The 21418-nt window shown below is 29.8% G+C and overlaps 1 protein-coding gene across 6 annotated transcripts in view; it reads left to right on the top strand.

Moving 5' to 3' along the window:
* Window positions 1-21418, top strand: part of LOC111423536 (1-phosphatidylinositol 4,5-bisphosphate phosphodiesterase epsilon-1-like) — a 169523-nt gene that overhangs the window by 116984 nt on the left and 31121 nt on the right. For all 6 annotated transcript variants that reach the window (XM_071195455.1, XM_071195454.1, XM_071195457.1 and 3 more), the window contains one exon: window positions 4030-4204. In XM_071195455.1, the coding sequence (XP_071051556.1) occupies window positions 4111-4204 (94 nt within the window). In that variant the 5' untranslated portion in view covers window positions 4030-4110. The remainder of the gene's footprint in view (window positions 1-4029; window positions 4205-21418) is intronic.

Here is a 21418-nt window from a genome sequence, read left to right as displayed (position 1 = left end):
TGTTTAATAATTAATATCTCAAAAACGAAAAGATATTTTAAAAATCTGTTTCGGTCATTGGAAAGCTTATAATTTGTACTACAAATGTTGATAATTTTATAAGAATTCATTAAAGCTACGATTTATTACGATTGTTTGAAAATGATTGTTTATCCTAAAAAATGCAAAAGTGCCTTGAGATGTTTAATAATTAATATCTCAAAAACAAAAAGATATTTTAAAAATCTGTTTCGGTCATTGGATAGCTTATAATTTGTACTACAAATGCTGATAATTTTATAAGAATTCATGAAAGCTACGATTTATTACGATTTTTTGAAAATGATTGTTTATCCTAAAAAAAGCAAAAGTGCCTTTAGATGTTTAATAATTAATATCTCAAAAACGAAAAGATATTTTAAAAATCTGTTTCTGTCATTGGATAGCTTATAATTTGTACTACAAATGCTGATAATTTTATAAGAATTCATTAAAGCTACGATTTATTACGATTATTTGAAAATGATTGTTTATCCTAAAAAATACAAAAGTGCCTTGAGATGTTTAATAATTAATATCTCAAAAACAAAAAGATATTTTGAAAATCTGTTTCGTTTATTGGAAAGCTTATAATTTGTACTACAAATGCTGATAATTTTATAAGAATTCATTAAAGCTACGATTTATTACAATTTTTTAAAAATGATTGTTTATCGTAAAAAATGCAAAAGTGCCTTGAGATGTTTAATAATTAATATCTCAAAAACGAAAAGATATTTTGAAAATCTGTTTCGTTCATTGGAAAGCTTATAATTTGTACTACAAATGCTGATAATTTTATAAGAATTCATTCACGCTACGATTTATTACGATTTTTTGAAAATGATTGTTTATCCTAAAAAATGCAAAAGTGCCTTTAATGTTTAATAATTAATATCTCAAAAACAAAAAGATGTTTTAAAAATCTGTTTCGTTCATTGGATAGCTTATAATTTGTACTACAAATGCTGATAATTTCATAAGAATTCATTAAAGTTACGATTTATTGGATCCTTGTGGAAATATACAGGTGTCTCCGAAATGCGTGTACAACGGAAGACCACAAATTCCTTGACTCAAAATAGAAGTTAATTGAACCAAGGAACTCACTTCTGATAAATGGTTTCAATTGATTTACACGTTTTCGAGTTATAAAAAATAAAAGAATTTTTTTTGCTAACTTTGAAGTCCTCTAGCGGCGAAACGAAGCAACTTCGGATATAGATAACTTAACTAAAATCGACCTATTTTGAGCCAAGGAATCTATGGTCTTCCGTTGTACATGCATTTTGGAGACATCCTGTATACAGGTGTCTCTCGTAACTGGTTCGTTAAAACTTTTTAAGGTTCCACTATACATAGAGGTTTGAAATTTTGATAGCATTCGGTAGACCGGAAGTGGCGGCCATCTTGAGAATGTTTTAGATAGAAAGTTCCGAATGAACAACCAAAATTTCAAAACTGTACAAATAGTGGACCCTAAAGAAGTTCTAACGAACCAGTTACGGGAGACATCCTGTATACACTGTGTACAGGGTGTCCAAATTTCGATGGGTTTGCAGGGTATCTCAGTTATTATGAAAGATAGAAAGTTGCGGCTTTCGCGAACCTGAGCTACTTTTTTGTGAAACTTACAATGGCGCAAACCAAATTTTCATAGCCCTCTTCGTTTTTGATATACAGAGAGTGTTTCAAAATTAACGATTTTCAGACACCTCCTGTATCTCGGCTATCCGGAAACGTAAAAACGGGTTCTAATAGATTTTTTCACGTAGAATCCAATGGTGCACGTAGAATTTTTATAGTCATCACGGTTTTTGAGTTATAAAGAGTTAAGTATTTTAGAAGTTGAGTTATTTAGTATTTGAATTGTGTTTATAACTCAAAAACCGTGATGACTAGAAAAATTCTACGTGCACCATTGGATTCCACGTGAAAAAATCTATTAGAGCCCATTTTTACTTTTTTACTAAGTTTCCGGAAAGCCGAGACACAGGAGGTGTCTGAAAATCGTAAATTTCAAACAAACGAAAAGGGCTATGAAAATTTGGTTTGCGCCATTGTAAGTTTCACAAAAAAGTAGCTCAGGTTCGCGAAAGCCGCAACTTTCTATCTTTCATAATAACTGAGATACCCTGCAAACCCATCGAAATTTGGACACCCTGTACATAAAGTATGAAATCAATTCGATAAAAATTAATTCCAGAAAAAATTCTTGGATATCTATGTTATATTTATAAACGCGATTTTTTTAGATAAAATTGAAATGTACAGTGTCCCAAAATTGAGATACCATGCCTAAGTTGACATTTTGAAATAGTCATCATTTTCTTCAGAAAAATCTGTATTATTCCTTGATTTCTTACTATGATATAATAATAAATGATATTACAATTGGGTCTGAAGATATTAATAGTCTATTTAAAATGTCTCTATTATTGTATATTCTTGACATTTTTCTGGAAAAGTTTTCTCTATACCTTCTAAGGTCTTTATTCCGAGTTTCTTGCATATCTTCTGAAAGCAGACCAATCTGGATACTTAATGATTTTATTATTAAGTGACCATGCACAAGTATTTTATGCACCAATTATACCAATTATACAGGGTGATTCAAAAAACCGCTGACAGATAAACTTTAAAATTAAACATTATTAAAGTGATCAATTATCTATCAATTGGTCTCTTACAAAACTTTGATTAAAGCAACAGTTTTTGATTGGATTAACAAATTTTTTACAATCGTCTTTTTCTTAAAAACTATTGCTTTGATCAAAGTTTCGCAACAGACCAATTGATCACTTTGCACGAAAATACTGCCCGTTTGACAAAATTAGCAATGGCGTCGACAATATTATTAAAAAAGGGCTTTTTATTGTAGATAATGTTTAATTTTAAAGAAACTTTGACCCGCTATATCTCGTTAAAGAGGCAATTGCGACCACATGTATATTAGGACTTTTCATATTAATTTTTGGTGTACTACCTGTCCTAGAAGTCTGTCATCGGTTTTTTGAATCACCCTGTATAATTGATTGTATAATAGAATTGTGTCGTTTGTAAAATATTTAAATGCAGCAGTGTTCATTTCTTGATAATAATTTTTGTGAAATAGGCATCTGGTTTGGCATTTTCACGTGTCATTGATTTTCTTTTTTATTACTGTGTGTTGGATAGATATTTTTTAACTGAAAAAATATTCTAGATCTAATAGTAGAATTAGTACTAATATTAATTAATAAAAAATAGTTATTCTAAAAAATTGTAAACGATTGATAGTTTCAAAACTAACTTTCAGTATTCACTGTCGAATATCCGTAGACACCACCCTGTATATTAGCCATTTTAAATTGCCGGATATCGTTCCACCACTAATACAAATACATTTTTGAAACTTATAAATTTCAAGAGATTAAATTAAGTATGACATTATTTTTTTAGTTAGTGGGTAGTTGAAATGATTGTTATTTTCCTGTATTATTTGTTTGTTATTATTATGTTTCTGATTGAAAAATTCTTGGAAAAGATTTCTGTTTCAATTTAATTCCACTAACGTGGAGAACCTTCTGAAAATTACTTTTCGTAGAAGAATTCCTACGATTTGAAACGAGAAAAGAGATGAGAATAAGTAATGTATTAAAAGTTGCCTAACAATGAAACATGATCGAACAAAATTTCGATTTAAATCTGAAATGTAATAATAAAAGTAGAAAAATATATAAATAAAAAAGAATTGGGTTAATAACACTGATGTTGGCCTAATTATAAAATCAATATGCACACAGGGAATGTAGGTTTTCCATTTCCATTACGATCCATTAGCGTTTAGAGAAAAGAAAACAACCTCTCCAATTTTTCCGATATATCTCACGATCGGGTTTTATCGTAAATTCCGAAATTTATGATGAATATTCGTTAATTAAGTGACGATAAAAAAGTATTTACGTTTTTTATCGATCGAAAATTATTTTAAGATAATTAGATTTTATTAAATTTTAATTTTTGTTATAGATCTAAGAAAGGATCTGGAAACGATCATCTTGTTGAAGCACACATGATTGCTCAGAGCAATCGAAGTTCGCCTGTGGGGCTATGCGCGATTTAGGAAGTCCCTTTAGATTGCCAAATCTGATAGAGGGTCACAAGCCAATCATTCATGAACACCATTCTTCGCTCCAAGCTGACGGTAAGATATTTCCTTTTTTTACAATAAACTTTCAAATTGAAAATAATTCTATAAAGAGTTATAATAAATAATTACATCGGGATAAATGAATTATTTACAACCAGAGCTTTGACCTACTTAACCGGAAGCAATTACTCCGTATGCACAACACTAGATCCTATCATAAAACGAAAAGCTCATTTTCATATAAAAAGGTTTTCTCGTTTAAAACTAGATTTTTACTGGGAATGAATTTAATTCCTTATTTATGATTTTCATTGTAAAACTAATTGATTTTTTGTTCCTCGTTAAATGTTTTTCTTCGTTAATAATAACAAACCGAACCGAGTCTAGGTCGATATTCGTTTAAATATTTATACCTTCATTTCACCAGGTATAATTATCGGCGTATTTCTCATAAATAATGCAAAAACATTAATTTTTGTACCTATAGACAACGATATCTAGCGGAGATTTTCAAAATTTTTATTTGAATAATTATTTAGAATATAATTCTAAACAACTATTATTTGAAACAATTTTTAATATGACCAATATTTAGAAAGATTATGTACAAAATAGTGAATCACCCTGTATTACATTTTATATCAGTGTACAGCCTTCCCTGGCGAAGATATCGAAAAAGTTTATTAAGATAAATCATTCGCAACCTAATTATAAGTAAATATTGTTTAAAAATTTTTTTGATAAAACTCATAATTATTGACATAACCTCAAAAATATTAATTTTTATACCTATACATGACGATATCTAGCGTAGATTTTCAAAATTTCTATTTGAAAAAACTATTTAGAATGTTATTCTAAACAACTATTATTTGAAACAATTTTTAATATAATCAGTATTTATCAATTTGTACCACCCAGTATCGCTTTTATGCCAGTACACAGCCTTATCTATCGAAGATATCAAAAAATTTTATTAAGAAAAATCATTCATAATCTAATTCTAAGTAAATATTGTTTGAAAAGTTTTTTGATAGAACTCATAATTATTGATATAACCGAAAAAACATTAATTTGCATACCTATAGACAACGATATCTAGCTTAGATTTTCAAAATTTTTATTTGAATAATTATTTAGAATATAATTCTAAACAACTATTATTTGAAACAATTTTTAATATGACTAATATTTACCAAGATTATGTACAAAATAGCGAATCACCCTGTATTTCATTTTATATCAGTGTACAGCCTTCCCTGGCGAAGATATCGAAAAAGTTTATTAAGATAAATCATTCGCAACCTAATTATAAGTAAATATTGTTTAAAATTTTTTTTGATAAAACTCATAATTATTAACATATCCTCAAAAATATTAATTTTTATACCTATACATAACGATATCTAGCGGAGATTTTCAAAATTTCTATTTGAAAAAAGTATTTAAAATGTTATTCTAAACAACTATTATTTGAAACAATTTTTAATATAACCAAGATTATGTACAAAATAACGAATCACCCTGTATTTGATTTTATACCAGTGTACAGCCTTCCCTGGCGAAGATATCGAAAAAGTTTATTAAGATAAATCATTCGCCACCTAATTATAAGTAAATATTGTTTAAAAATTTTTTTGATAAAACTCATAATTATTGACATAACCTCAAAAATATTAATTTTTATACCTATACATAACGATATCAAGCGTAGATTTTCAAAATTTCTATTTGAAAAAACTATTTAAAATGTTATTCTAAACAACTATTATTTGAAACAATTTTTAATATAATCAGTATTTATCAATTTGTACCACCCTGTATCGCTTTTATGCCAGTACATAGCCTTATCTAGCGAAGATATCAAAAAATATTATTAAGAAAAATCATTCATAATCTAATTCTAAGTAAATATTGTTTGAAAAGTTTTTTGATAGAACTCATTATTATTGATATAACCGCAAAAACATTAATTTGCGTACCTATAGACGACGATATCTAGCGTAGATTTTCAAAATTTCTATTTGAATAATTATTTAGAATATAATTCTAAACAACTATTATTTGAAACAATTTTTAATATGACTAATATTTACCATGATTATGTACAAAATAGCGAATCACCCTGTATTTCATTTTATATCAGTGTACAGCCTTCCCTGGCGAAGATATCGAAAAAGTTTATTAAGATAAATCATTCACAACCTAATTATAAGTAAGTATTGTTTAAAAATTTTTTTGATAAAACTCATAATTATTGACATAACCTCAAAAATATTAATTTTTATACCTATACATAACGATATCTAGGGGAGATTTTCAAAATTTCTATTTGAAAAAAGTATTTAGAATGTTATTCTAAACAACTATTATTTGAAACAATTTTTAATATAATCAGTATTTATCAATTTGTACCACCCTGCATCGCTTTTATACCAGTACATAGCCTTATCTAGCGAAGATATCAAAAAATATTATTAAGAAAAATCATTCATAATCTAATTCTAAGTAAATATTGTTTGAAAAGTTTTTTGATAGAACTCATTATTATTGATATAACCGCAAAAACATTAATTTGCGTACCTATAGACAACGATATCTAGCGGAGATTTTCAAAATTTCTATTTGAATAATTATTTAGAATATAATTCCAAACAACTATTATTTGAAACAATTTTTAATATGACTAATATTTACCAAGATTATGTACAAAATAGCGAATCACCCTGTATTTCATTTTATATCAGTGTACAGCCTTCCCTGGCGAAGATATCGAAAAACTTTATTAAGATAAATCATTCGCAACCTAATTATAAGTAAATATTGTTTAAAATTTTTTTTGATAAAACTCATAATTATTGACATAACCTCAAAAATATTAATTTTTATACCTATACATAACGATATCTAGCGGAGATTTTCAAAATTTCTATTTGAAAAAAGTATTTAAAATGTTATTCTAAACAACTATTATTTGAAACAATTTTTAATATAATCAGTATTTATCAATTTGTACCACCCTGTATCGCTTTTATACCAGTACATAGCCTTATCTAACGAAGATATCAAAAAATATTATTAAGAGAAATCATTCATAATCTAATTCTAAGTAAATATTGTTTGAAAAGTTTTTTGATAGAACTCATTATTATTGATATAACCGCAAAAACATTAATTTTTATACCTATACATAACGATATCTAGCGTAGATATTCAACATTTTTATCTGAATAATTATTTAGAATATAATTCTAAACAACTATTATTTGAAACAATTTTTAATATGACTAATATTTACCAAGATTATGTACAAAATAGCGAATCACCCTGTATTTAATTGTATATCAGTGTACAGCCTTCCCTGGCGAAGATATCGAAAAAGTTTATTAAGATAAATCATTCGCAACCTAATTATAAGTAAATATTGTTTAAATTTTTTTTTTGATAAAACTCATAATTATTGACAACCTCAAAAATATTAATTTTTATACCTATACATAACGATATCTAGTGGAGATTTTCAAAATTTCTATTTGAAAAAAGTATTTAAAACGTTATTCTAAACAACTATTATTTGAAACAATTTTTAATATAATCAGTATTTATCAATTTGTACCACCCTGTATCGCTTTTATACCAGTACATAGCCTTATTTAGCGAAGATATCAAAAAATATTATTAAGAAAAATCATTCATAATCTAATTCTAAGTAAATATTGTTTGAAAAGTGTTTTGATAGAACTCATTATTATTGATATAACCGCAAAAACATTAATTTGCATACCTATAGACAACGATATCTAGCGGAGATTTTCAAAATTTTTATTTGAAAAAACTATTTAAAATGTTATTCTAAACAACTATTATTAGAAACAATTTTTAATATGACTAATATTTACAAAGATTATGTACAAAATAGCGAATCACCCTGTATTTCATTTTATATCAGTGTACAGCCTTCCCTGGCGAAGATATCGAAAAATTTTATTAAGATAAATCATTCGCAACCTAATTATAAATAAATATTGTTTAAAAATTTTTTTGATAAAACTCATAATTATTGACATAACCTCAAAAATATTAATTTTTATACCTATACATAACGATATCTAGCGTAGATTTTTAAAATTTCTATTTGAAAAAACTATTTAAAATGTTATTCTAAACAACTATTATTTGAAACAATTTTTAATATAATCAGTATTTATCAATTTGTACCACCCTGTATCGCTTTTATACCAGTACATAGCCTTATCTAGCGAAGATATCAAAAAATATTATTAAGAAAAATCATTCATAATCTAATTCTAAGTAAATATTGTTTGAAAAGTTTTTTGATAGAACTCATAATTATTGATATAACCGAAAAAACATTAATTTGCATACCTATAGACAACGATATCTAGCGGAGATTTTCAAAATTTCTATTTGAATAATTATTTAGAATATAATTTTAAACAACTATTATTTGAATTTAATTCCTTATTTATGATTTTCATTGTAAAACTAATTGATTTTTTGTTCCCCGTTAAATGTTTTTCTTCGTTAATAATAACAAACCGAACCGAGTCTAGGTCGATATTCGTTTAAATATTAATACCTTCATTTCACCAGGTGTAATTATCGGCGTATTTCTCATAAATAAGGGCGGTATAATAATGGGAATGGCGATCGCAAATTTAACAACCACCTCATTCACTCCGTTTTGCGAATGCGGTTCGCGTAAATAACAGCAATAACCGTTTAACATCATAGTAAATGTTAAACGCAAATATTGTACGCGATTTCGAATATAAATTGATAAATTCCCGGCGCCTCCGCCAAATTTATTTTTATAAAACGAATTTGTTAATGAATTTCCTGTTGAATGCGGAAATATGATACTTGGTTCTTGAGTTGACGACGATCATTACATGAGCCGGGGTATTATCCGGCGGCGTCACGACGCCATTCCGAGACAACGACATCAATCATCTCCTTCGGGAACGTATAAAAGGTAAAACAGGACAGTGCTTTTATGCCATCAAGGGTCGGCTCGAATGTCACCATCGCCCAGTTATAATAGCACCGAGACACTTATCACAACAACCATACCGTATGATAATAATTTAAATTATTCAAAGCACGTACATTTAAAAATTTTATTTTATTTACCACAGAAAACGACAATGGCCCTAATGAATAAAATTTTTAAGCAAATCCTACATCTCTACAGCAATTGCTAATTCGAACAGGTCTCAATCTGCAAATTTAGATAGTTCAACTTTTATTACTGTGTTGACGTTAATACAACACCGTGGGTTAAACAACGTTAATAAAACAACATTCTGTACCATGGTAGATTCGAGTGGAAGTAACTAATTTAACAGTGATGAAGAAATTGATAAGCAATTAATATTTGTCCACAAATTGAAGCAACATAAAATTGTTCTTAACAAATTACAAGCTCCTCAAATTAAAATCGAAAAGGAGGCTACTTTAAACGTGTTAGTGCAACAATTATCCAAAAAAATTAGTAATATGAAAGCCGAAATAAAAAAGAAGTTCGACATAATAATGTTGAGATGTGATACTAAATGAAAGAAGTTAATATTTTGTACAGTTTAGATATAAACACAACAGATGGCGACACAAGTGCTTGGGTCTATGTTCAGACTATAAAATAACCGTTAAAATAATAAGAAGCAAAATGGTCGCATAAGTTGTTGTTAATAGTGACCGCTAAACATTATTCATTCGCATAGTTTATTTCTTAATATATCGTTAATGCTAATTGTGTGTTACTTTAAAACCATACCCGAACAAATAAGACAGGCAATAAAGCTATAGTATATAAACCTTGGGAAAGATTATTATTAGACATATTGGCTGTACAGAGTGGTTCAAATTCGATGTCCGAATAGGCTAACTCGAAAACTATGAAAGTTAGAAAAAAAGTAGCTTACATGTCATCATCTCGTTTTTCTAGTATTGAAAATATCGTAAAACCAACAAGTGCAATTATCTTGGTTATTATTATAGGTGGAGTATTATAACTAAGACATTATTTTACAGAGAATTCCATGACGTAGTCAAAAAAAATATTTCGGTTTTAGTTTTTGATATGACAATTTTCGTTTTTTAAATGGAAACAACCACTCATTATTCGCTTATTTTTATACCTATACATAACGATATCTAGCGGAGATTTTCAAAGATGTATTTAAAAAAACTATTTAAAATGTTATTCTAAACAACTATTATTTGAAACAATTTTTAATATAATCAGTATTTATCAATTTGTACCACCCTGTATCGCTTTTATACCAGTACACAGCCTTATCTAGCGAAGATATCAAAAAATACTATTAAGAAAAATCATTCATAATCTAATTCTAAATAAATATTGTTTGAAAAGTTTTTTGATAGAACTCATAATTATTGACATAACCTCAAAAATATTGATTTTTATACCTATACATAACGACATCTGTCGGAGATTTTCAAAATTTCTATTTGAAAAAACTATTTAAAATGTTGTTCTAAACAACTATTATTTGAAACAGTTTCTAATATGACCAATATTTACCAAGATTATGTACAAAATAGCGAATCATCCTGTATTTCATTTTATACCAGTGTACAGCCTTTTCTGGCGAAGATATTGAAAAATTTTATTAAGATAAATCATTTGCAACCTAATTTTAAATAAATATTGTTTGAAATTTTTTTTGATAAGACTCATGTTTATTGACATAACCTCAAAAATATTGATTTTTATACCTATACATAACGATATCTAGCGGAGATTTTCAAAATTTCTGCTTGAGAAAACTATTTAAAATGTTATTCTAAACAACTATTATTTGAAACAATTTTTAATATAATCAGTATTTATCAAGGTGTACCACCCTGTATCGCTTTTACGCCAGTACACAGCCTTATCTAACGAAGACATCAAAAAATACTATTAAGAAAAATCATTCATAATCTAATTCTAAGTAAATATTGTTTGAAAAGTTTTTTGACAGAACTCATAATTATTGATATATCCGCAAAAACATTAATTTTCGTACCTATAAACAACGATATCTAGCGGAGATTTTCAAAATTTTTATTTGAACAATTATTTAGAATATAATTTTAAACAACTATTATTTGAAACAATTTTTAATATGACCAATATTTACCAAGATTATGTACAAAATAGCGAATCACCCTGTATTTCATTTTATACCAGTGTACAGGCTTTCCTGGTGAAGATATCAAAAAGCTTTATTAAGATACACCATTCGCAACCTAATTTTAAGTAAATATTGTTTAAAAATTTTTTTGATAAAACTCATAATTATTGACATAACCTCAAAAATATTTATTTTTATATCTATACATAACGATATCTAGCAGAGATTTTGAAAATTTCTATTTGAAAAAACTATTTAAAATGTTATTTTAAACAACTATTATTTGAAACAATTTTTAATATAATCAGTATTTATCAAGGTGTACCACCCTGTATCGCTTTTATACCAGTGCACAGTCTTATCTAGCGAAGATATCAAAAAATATTATTAAGAAAAATCATTCATAACCTAATTCTAAGTAAGTATTGTTTGAAAATTTTTTTGATAGAACTCATAATTATTAATATATCCGCAAAAACATTAATTTTCGTACCTATAGACAACGATATCTAGCGGAGATTTTCAAAATTTTTATTTGAATAATTATTTAGAATATAATTCTAAACAACTATAATTTGAAACAATTTTTAATATAACCAAGATTATGTACAAAATAGCGAATCACCCTGTATTTCATTTTATACCAGTGTACAGCCTTTCCTGGCGAAGATATCGAAAAACTTTATTAAGATAAATTATTCGCAACCTAATTCTAAGTAAATATTGTTTGAAAAGTTTTTTGATAGAACTCATAATTATTGACATAACCTCAAAACTATCGATTTTTATACCTATACATAACAATACCTAGCGGAGATTTTCAAAATATCTATTTGAAAAAACTATTTAAAATGTTATTCGAAACAACTATTATTTGAAACAATTTTTAATATAATCAATATTTACCAAGCTGTACCACCCTGTATTTCATTTCACACCATTGTATAGGATGGTTCAAATTCGATGCCGAATAAGCTAACTCGGAAACTACAAGAGTTAGAAAAAATGTAGCTTACATGTCATGATCTCGTTTTTCCAGAAACTGCTAATGCCGAAAACGTCCAGAATTTCATAACGTAGTAAAAAAAAATTTTTCGGTTTTAGATTTTGAGATATCATGACAATTTTCGTTTTTTTAAATAGAAACAACCACTGATTATTCATTACTATATGATATTATATTTTTTACTAAGTATATGGTATTAATTGTGGCGCCTCGCCCGCAAGCGACCTCGGCTTAGGATGGAAAGTACGTGTGTGGCATTACTGTGTGTGATGTTGTTTTGATATCACACTAATGCCTCGGCCGCAAGCGACCTCGGCTTAGAATGAAAAGTACGGTGTCATTTTATTAAGCCGAGGTCGTTTACGGCTGAGGTCTGCTATCCAAAATGATATTAAATGTAGAGTCTCGGTCGCAAGCGATCTCGACTTAATAGCCTCAACCTATGTTATCAGGTTGAGGTGCTACAATCGATATCATACACTCTAATGCCTCGGCCGCAAGCGACCTCGGCTTAATGCAATGACATATATGGTATATTTCGTCCTAAGCCCAGGTCACTTGCGGCTGAGGCGTTGCTTTTGGTATTACATACTCTAATGCCTCGGCCGCAAGCGACCTCGGCTTAGAAAGTACGATGTCATTTTATTTAGCCAAGGTCACTTGCGGACGAGGAATAATATTATCTACTGTCCAAAATGTCATTCTAATCATTCTAATGCCTCGGCCGCAAGCGACCTCGGTTTTATACCGAGGTCGGTGGAAAATACTATCATTTTTTTTTCTTAGTTTAGAAACGAGATCATAGTATCTGTAAATTAATGAATTAAAAAACTTTAAATTAACTACAACCTCTTGATTTCCCCTTTGGGTTGTCATTTACATACAAATTGGTCCTTCTAAGAGGTCACGCAATGTAGGTTCACGTGGTGCAGGTTCGATTAAACTGAACATAACGCGGTCATTATCACGTCGATGACGCCTTAAAAGTGGAAACTGAAATCAAATTGAGTTTTCGATGGATTTCGGGATAAGGATGAAAGTTGAAGTGAGGACGAAAACTTTCCAAACCGATTATTTTCCCTTATAATTGTCAAAGGGGAGTTTTACAAAAAGAAAAAACAAACCGTCGGGGCGAGTGCACTTTGAAGCGGTGGCGGCGGTGGCTTTGAGGTTTTAAGTGGACATTAGTTTAACTCGAAACGAAGTTTATTGAGGGGTGAAAAGGAAAATTCTTATTTCGACGAAATTATTTCGGTTAGTTTTTATAGGAATTGTGCTTCTTGTTTAGTTTTACGAGAAAAGTTGAAGTGATTAATTTTCAACGTGGCGTCTCTAGCATAAATTATTCTAACGCCCGATTCCGAGATCTCACGGACAAAGTCCCCGTCGTAAAAAGGGGCCCCCAACTGCAAGATGACGGTGGGGAAAGAGAAAGAGAGAAACCCCCGCGTTTAAAGCACCTGCTACCATCTACCCTCTTCGAATTGTATCCACATATCATGGCCCTGACAGGACGACCTGAATGTGCAGTTCCAAGAACACCCGGTTGCATTCAAACGAATACCTTCTATATTATTATAAGGGTTAAAAAAATTGAATTAATTTTTTTTTTGTACTAAATTAATTTATATGAGCGGAAAGCAATTTTCCACATGTTGTGTAGGGGTTTGAATTAAACCCCCCAATTTTAATTTCACACGACGGTGCACCAAGTTTAGTTGATTTTCCAGGGGTGGATTAACGTTGTCTTGCACTCGACGCCTCCACCATAAATTCGTCATACCGGAAAACGGACGTGTAATTTACCGCGATTCGGTTGGAATTTTCTTGATATTACGTTGGGGTTTTGATGAATATGCCATATCAGAATTCATTAGACTTCCTTTTTTTATCCTTTTTTTACGGGGTTGACCCGGGCTGACACCCCTCACGGCCGAAAAATAAAAAAAAGGGGGAAACCCAACTTGCAAAATAAAACATTTCCGTCAACGTCAAAAAAAATGGAAAAAATAAAAGCGGAAAGAAAATAATTTACGTGCTTTGAATTATTTAAATTATTATTATACCCTGTGGTTGTTGTGATAAGTGTCTCGATGCTATTATATACTAGAATATAATACCGTGAGCAACCTCGGAAAAATTATTTTATTACGCCGAGGTCGCTTGCGACCGAGGCGCTACAATTCTCTAATGAACTCGTAATAAAATTTCTAATAAAATGACAGCGTACTTTTCTTCCTAAGCCGAGGTCGCTTGCGGCCGAAGCATTAGAGTGACATCAAAACAATATAACACACGCTAATGTCACACACGTAATTTCCATCCTAAGCCGAGGTCGCTTGCGGCCGAGGCATTAGAGTGATATCAAAATTATATCACACACGCTTATGTCACACACGTAATTTCCATACTAAGCCGAGGTCGCTTACGGGCGAAGCATTAAAGTGTATGATATCAATTGTAGCGCCTCAACTTATGTTATCCTATTAAGCCGAGGTCGCTTGCGACCGAGACTCTACATTTAATACCATTTTGGACAGCAAACCTCAGCCGTAAGCTACCTCTCGTCTTAATAAAATAACATCATACTAGGCGAGAAGCGGTATCAGCCTGATCGGATGCCATCTTCGAACATCTTTCACTCCTCCAAATAGACCTACACATGGCCGAAGTAAACCGTGAGGATGTACAAAAGGACCATTGGGGCCTAAGTGCTTTGGTTATACCACCTGTGGTTTAACCAACCTCACATGAAACTACATACAACATCGTACTTTCCATTCTAAGCCGAGGACGCTTGCGGCCGAGGCATTAGAGTGTATGATATCAATTGTAGCACCTCGGATTATATTATTCTATTAAGCCAAAATCGCTTGTGACCGGGACTCTACATTTAATACCATGTTAGACAACAGATAATGGAAAGTACAATATCATTTTATTAAACCGAGGATGCTTACGGCCGAGGCGTTAGAGTATATGATATCAATTGTAGTGCCTCAACTTATGATTTTCTATTAAGCCGAGGTTGCGTCCGACCGAGACTCTACATTTAACACCATTTTGGACAGCGATCTCGTCCTAATAAAATAACATCGTACTTTCCATTCTAAGCCGAGGACGCTTGCGGCCGAGGCATTAGAGTATATGATATCAATTGCAGCACCTCGGATTATATTATTCTATTAAACCAAAATCGCTTGTGACGGAGACTCTACATTTAATACCATTTTGGACAGCAGACTTCGGCCCCAAGCGACCTCGGCTTAATAAAACAATGTTTAAATAAAAATAAAATCATTTGAACTTAGTGATAATAATTTTATTATAATCTTTACCAGTTTCGGCTCATATTAAGGAGCCATCCTCAGTAGATTCAGATCAATTGGAAAAATATTTGTTAAAATTTTCATATGTTAAGATATAGAAAAAATAAAATGGTTATAATAAAATTATTATCACTAACAAGGGAAGTGTCACAACTGTGTCTCACCGATTTCGATGCAATTTGGTACAGTCATAGAATGGGCCAAAATAAGGTTCGTACATTTTTTTATACGTGCGGTAAAAGCCCCTGGGGCGAGTTATAGGGGTTGAAAGTTTGGAGAAAAAGTACGTTTTCACTTATATTTTAAAAATGAAAAGTGCTATCAAAATTTGGTAAATTGTAACTGATATTCATTTTAAAAGAGCTTTCTTTTGATGTATCACACATATACCAGAGGGTTAAGAAGGGCGAACTACCCCTATTTTTTTGGAATTATTTAAAAACCACCCTATCGATTTTGGCGGCATTAAGTATACTTCCAGCACGTTCAAAAATATTAGTTAAGGGTTTTTTCCCATTCGCTCTAGATCATCCCCAGCGAAGTTACGGGGGTTAACATGTAACCACTTTTCGTAAGAATGATGTGATAAAATTGTCAGGTATTTTGAAAATACTTTAACAAAACCGTAAATTAGTCGCACAATAAAATGTTTAATGTAAAATAAGGCATAATACACCATTTAGGGGTGGTTGGGGTTAACCACCCCCTTAAAAATTAATTCTATCCCGGGCATTACTTGTTGATTACGGCGAAATTTGGTACTGTGTTTGTTTTATATAGTTTATTAGTTTATTTTTATTCTACATAATGTTGCCAAAAATACACCTACCAAAAAAATTTTGGCACAATATTTGTTTTTTTAGTGCCGCTTGCTAAAGGTCATTTCTCAAAATAGTTTTTTCTAGTATAAAAGAACGTGTGCCCAGTGGGTAGATTTTAGTTTCAGAGCAACTGACAGAAGCAATGGTTACAATAAACCCAATAAACGTTTTAAATTTGCTAATGACAGTTTTTACTGTTATGAATATTCCCCAGACTCCTGTAAATGAAGCAGAAGTTAGTTTAAAAGAAAATATACAGCGTATTTTAATGGAAAGTATGGAAGACTACAATATGCAAATTGAAGACGAAACTGTATTAATTTTCGATTCATCCAATGGCATCAATGACGGTCAGCAAATTATTGAAGACCAGGATACAACTGACAGGTTTGTAGAAGATACTGATGCTCATTGTCCATTGAAGGATGACATCGACTACGAGTACAAATTAGAGGCGGTAAATTACTGGACAAGTGGGAAGAAAGGTTATTTGAAACTAGAAACCGTAAAAAACAAATACCGAAAAGTAACGTCAAAGACCCAATTGCACAGATGGTCTAAATATATTGAAGAAAGAGGGACATACAAAGAAAAATTAGCAGAAATTACCGAATTTGTAATTAATCAAGCGAGAGCCGCCGTAGATAATAAATTGCCACTACATGATATTGATATACGCAGATGGGCTATACAAGCTAGAAATGAAAAGAATTTATCTCCTCAACTGTTCAAAGCATCTCATAGCTGGGTGCAACGTTTTAAGAAAGCAAATCGGTTAGTAAGCCGAAAAATAACAAAATTTCTATCCCAAAAACAAATTGGAAATGTTGATCGAGTAAAAACTTTAGCAAAAGATTTCGTTAAAGAGGCAAAGCTACAAATCCAAATATATGGACCTGAAAACACCTACAATTCGGATCAGAGCGGTTTTAACTTGGAATTCCATTCGGGAAGAACATTAAGCGATTTAGGAGTTAAAACCGTAGAAAGTGTGGTCCAGTCGGTGTCATCTACAACGCACAGTTACACAATTCAACCCGTAATATCTGCTGATGGGAAACTTCTTTCTCCACTTTTTATTGTTTTAAAAGAACCCTCTGGCAGCTTTGGACCGAGGGTAGCAAATACAATGTTTAAAGCAGACAATATATACGTTTTGGCATCAAAATCTGGAAAGTTAACTTCAGAACACATGAAAAATTGGCTCCAAAATGTATATTTTCCAAATACTGGTTCTAAATCATTATTATTATTAGATTCTTGGAGTGGCCATTGTCCTGAAGTTATTAGTGAAATAACTCCATCAGGTACTAATTTTAAACATTTATCTATACCTGCAGGGACAACAGGTCAAATACAGCCCCTAGATGTATTTGGTTTCAGAATATGGAAAAATTTTATTAGAAGATTCTCTGATCAGATTATTCTTTACCAGTATGATGTCAATTTGCATCAGAGGGATAACATATTAAAATTGCAATCGTTGACGCATAACCAGTTGGCTTCCCCTCGGTTTATAAATGTTTTTAAATACGCATGGTTTGCAAGTGGCTATATAGAGGAGAGACCAGACCATTTTGAAAATCCCGTGGAAGTTTGCTTTTCGAGTGAGAAGCCAACGTGTGATATCTGTGGGGATATAGCGGTCATAACATGTGCATGGTGTAAAAAATCCTTATGTTTAAAACATTTTTTCCACGACTTTCATTTTTGCCAACACTACGTAGAATAAAAATAAATTTAATATTGAAAATTAATATAATACATAAAAAACGTCAATTAGTAATGTAGAATAAACTTCTTTGGTATATTGAACTATTTTTTTTGTCAGTTGCTTTTTAACTCATAAATAAATAAAATATCTTATTTATCTAGTAGTTTTATATTTATTATTTAAAGAAAATGAGGGTAGTTTACCTCGTGGAACATCGATAGATAGATTTTTAAAAAACAATACCACAGTTACGATGGCAGTTTTCATCTTCGAGGTATAAACAAAAAACTACCCCTAATTTGTAACCCTTATAACCATTTTCAAAAATTTTTACTTCAAATATAAAACAAACACAGTACCAAATTTCGCCGTAATCGACAAATTACGCCCGGGATAGAATTAATTTTTAAGGGGGTGGATAACCCCAACAACCCCTATATGGTGTATTATGCCTTATTTTACACTAAACATTTTATTGTGCGACTAATTTACGGTTTTGTTTAAAGTATTTTCAAAATACCTGACAATTTTATCACATCATTCTTACGAAAAGTGCTTACATGTTAACCCCCGTAACTTCGCTGGGGTTGATCTAGGGCGAATGGGAAAAAACCCTTAACTAATATTTTTGAACGCACTAGAAGTATACTTAATGCCGCCAAAATCGATAGGGTGGTTTTTAAATAATTCCAAAAAAATAGGGGTAGTTCGCCCTTTTTAACCCTCTGCTATATGTGTGACACATCAAAAGAAAGCTCTTTTAAAATGAATATCAGTTACAATTTACCAAATTTTGATAGCACTTTTCGTTTTCAAAATATAAGTGAAAACGTACTTTTTCTCCAAACTTTCAACCCCTATAACTCGCCCCAGGGGCTTTTACCGCACGTATAAAAAAATGTGCGAACCTTATTTTGGCCCATTCTATGACTGTACCAAATTGCATCGAAATCGGTGAGACACAGTTGTGACACTTCCCTTGTAAGTTCAAATGATTTTATTTTTATTTAAACATTAGTAATTAATTGATAAAATAGGTAACATTAACACATTAATAAAATAACATCGTACATTCCATTCTTAATTATTTAAATTAATATAATAATTAATTATGATTATATTAAAAATTGTTTCAAATAATAGTTGTTTAGAATAAAACATTAAATACTTTTTTCAAATAGAAATTTTTAAAATCTCCGCTAGATATCGTTATGTATAGGTATAAACAGGGAGGGCTGTATACTGGTATAAAATGAAATACAAGGTGAATCGCTATTTTGTACATAATCTTGGTAAATATTGGTCATATTAAAAATTGTTTCAAATAATAGTTGTTTAGAATAACATTTTAAATAGTTTTTTCAAATAGAAATTTTGAAAATCTCCGCTAGATATCGTTATGTATAGGTATAAAAATCAATATTTTTGAGGTTATGTCAATAATTATGAGTTTTATCAAAAAAATTTTCAAACAATATTTACTTAAAATTAGGTTGCGAATGATTTATCTTAATAAAGCTTTTCGATATCTTCGCCAGGGAGGCTGTACACTGGTATAAAATGAAATACAGGGTGATTCGCTATTTTGTACATATTCTTAGTAAATATTGGTCATATTAAAAATTGTTTCAAATAATAGTTGTTTAGAATAACATTTTAAATAGTTTTTTCAAATAGAAATTTTGAAAATCTCCGCTAAATATCGTTATGTATAGGTATAAAAATCAATATTTTTGAGGTTATGTCAATAATTATGAGTTTTATCAAAAAAATTTTCAAACAATATTTACTTAAAATTAGGTTGCGAATGATTTATCTTAATAAAGTTTTTCGATATCTTCGCCAGGGAAGGCTGTACACTGGTATAAAATGAAATACAGGGTGATTCGCTATTTTGTACATAATCTTAGTAAATATTGGTCATATTAAAAATTGTTTCAAATAATAGTTGTTTAGAATAACATTTTAAATAGTTTTTTCAAATAGAAATTTTGAAAATCTCCGCTAGATATCGTTATGTATAGGTATCAAAATCAATATTTTTGAGGTTATGTCAATAATTATGAGTTTTATCAAAACAAATTTCAAACAATATTTACTTAAAATTAGGTTGCGAATGATTTATCTTAATAAAGTTTTTCGATATCTTCGCCAGGGAAGGCTATACACTTGTATGAAATGAAATACATGGTGGTACAACTTGGTAAATACTAATTACATTAAAAATTGTTTCAAATAATAGTTGTTTAGAATAACATTTTAAATAGTTTTTTCAACTAAAAGTTTTGAAAATATCCGCTAGATATCGTTATGTATAGGTATAAATATCAATATTTTTGAGGTTATGTCAATAATTATTAGTTTTATCAAAAAAAATTTCAAACAATATTTACTTGAAATTAGGTTGCGAATGATTTATTTTAATAAAGTTTTTCGATATCTTCGCCAGGAAAGCCTGTACACTGGTATAAAATGAAGTACAGGGTGATTCGCTATTTTGTACATAATCTTGGCTATATTAAAAATTGTTTCAAATAATAGTTGTTTAGAATTATATCCTAAATAATTATTCAAATAGAAATTTTGAAAATCTCCGCTAGATATCGTTGTGTATAGGTACGCAAATTAATGTTTTTTCGGTTATATCAATAATTATGAATTCTATCAAAAAACTTTTCAAACAATATTTACTTAGAATTAGATTATGAATGATTTTTCTTAATAATATTTTTTGATATCTTCGCTAGATAAGACTGTGTACTGGTATAAAAGCGATACAGGGTGGTTGTTACGGATATTATTCCTTTTGTGTTTTTGTGTTTAAAAAAAAAAAAAAAAGAGAAAACGTAAGGTAACTGCTATTAATTTTTTTTTCGATCTATGATGCATCTTTTCAGCAGTATCCTCAATAATGGCAATTCCTATTTTATAAAAATAAATAAACCCGTTCCTCAACTTTCTCCATTCAACCATAGGTGGAAATTTAACAAAATATTAATTACTTTAAACTTTTAATATTGCTCTAAATTTTATTCAACATTTTAGTAACAATTATAAATTTTCATTTTATATAAATATTAAATATAACTTTTGTTAAAAATTTGTTTTGAAACACGCAGTCCAAGAAATGACGTTAAGACCAAGTTTTTGTTAGTAAGGGTATATAAGAAAACCCGGATATGCTTTTATAACATTCTGAATTTTTCGTCAACGTGATAGCATCGATTGTGACAGA

This window comes from Onthophagus taurus, chromosome 3 (assembly GCF_036711975.1).
Source record: "Onthophagus taurus isolate NC chromosome 3, IU_Otau_3.0, whole genome shotgun sequence".
In the NCBI taxonomy this organism is placed as follows: domain Eukaryota; kingdom Metazoa; phylum Arthropoda; class Insecta; order Coleoptera; family Scarabaeidae; genus Onthophagus; species Onthophagus taurus.
Note: the sequence above shows the minus strand (reverse complement) of the source record. Positions and strands in the feature narration are given on the sequence as shown.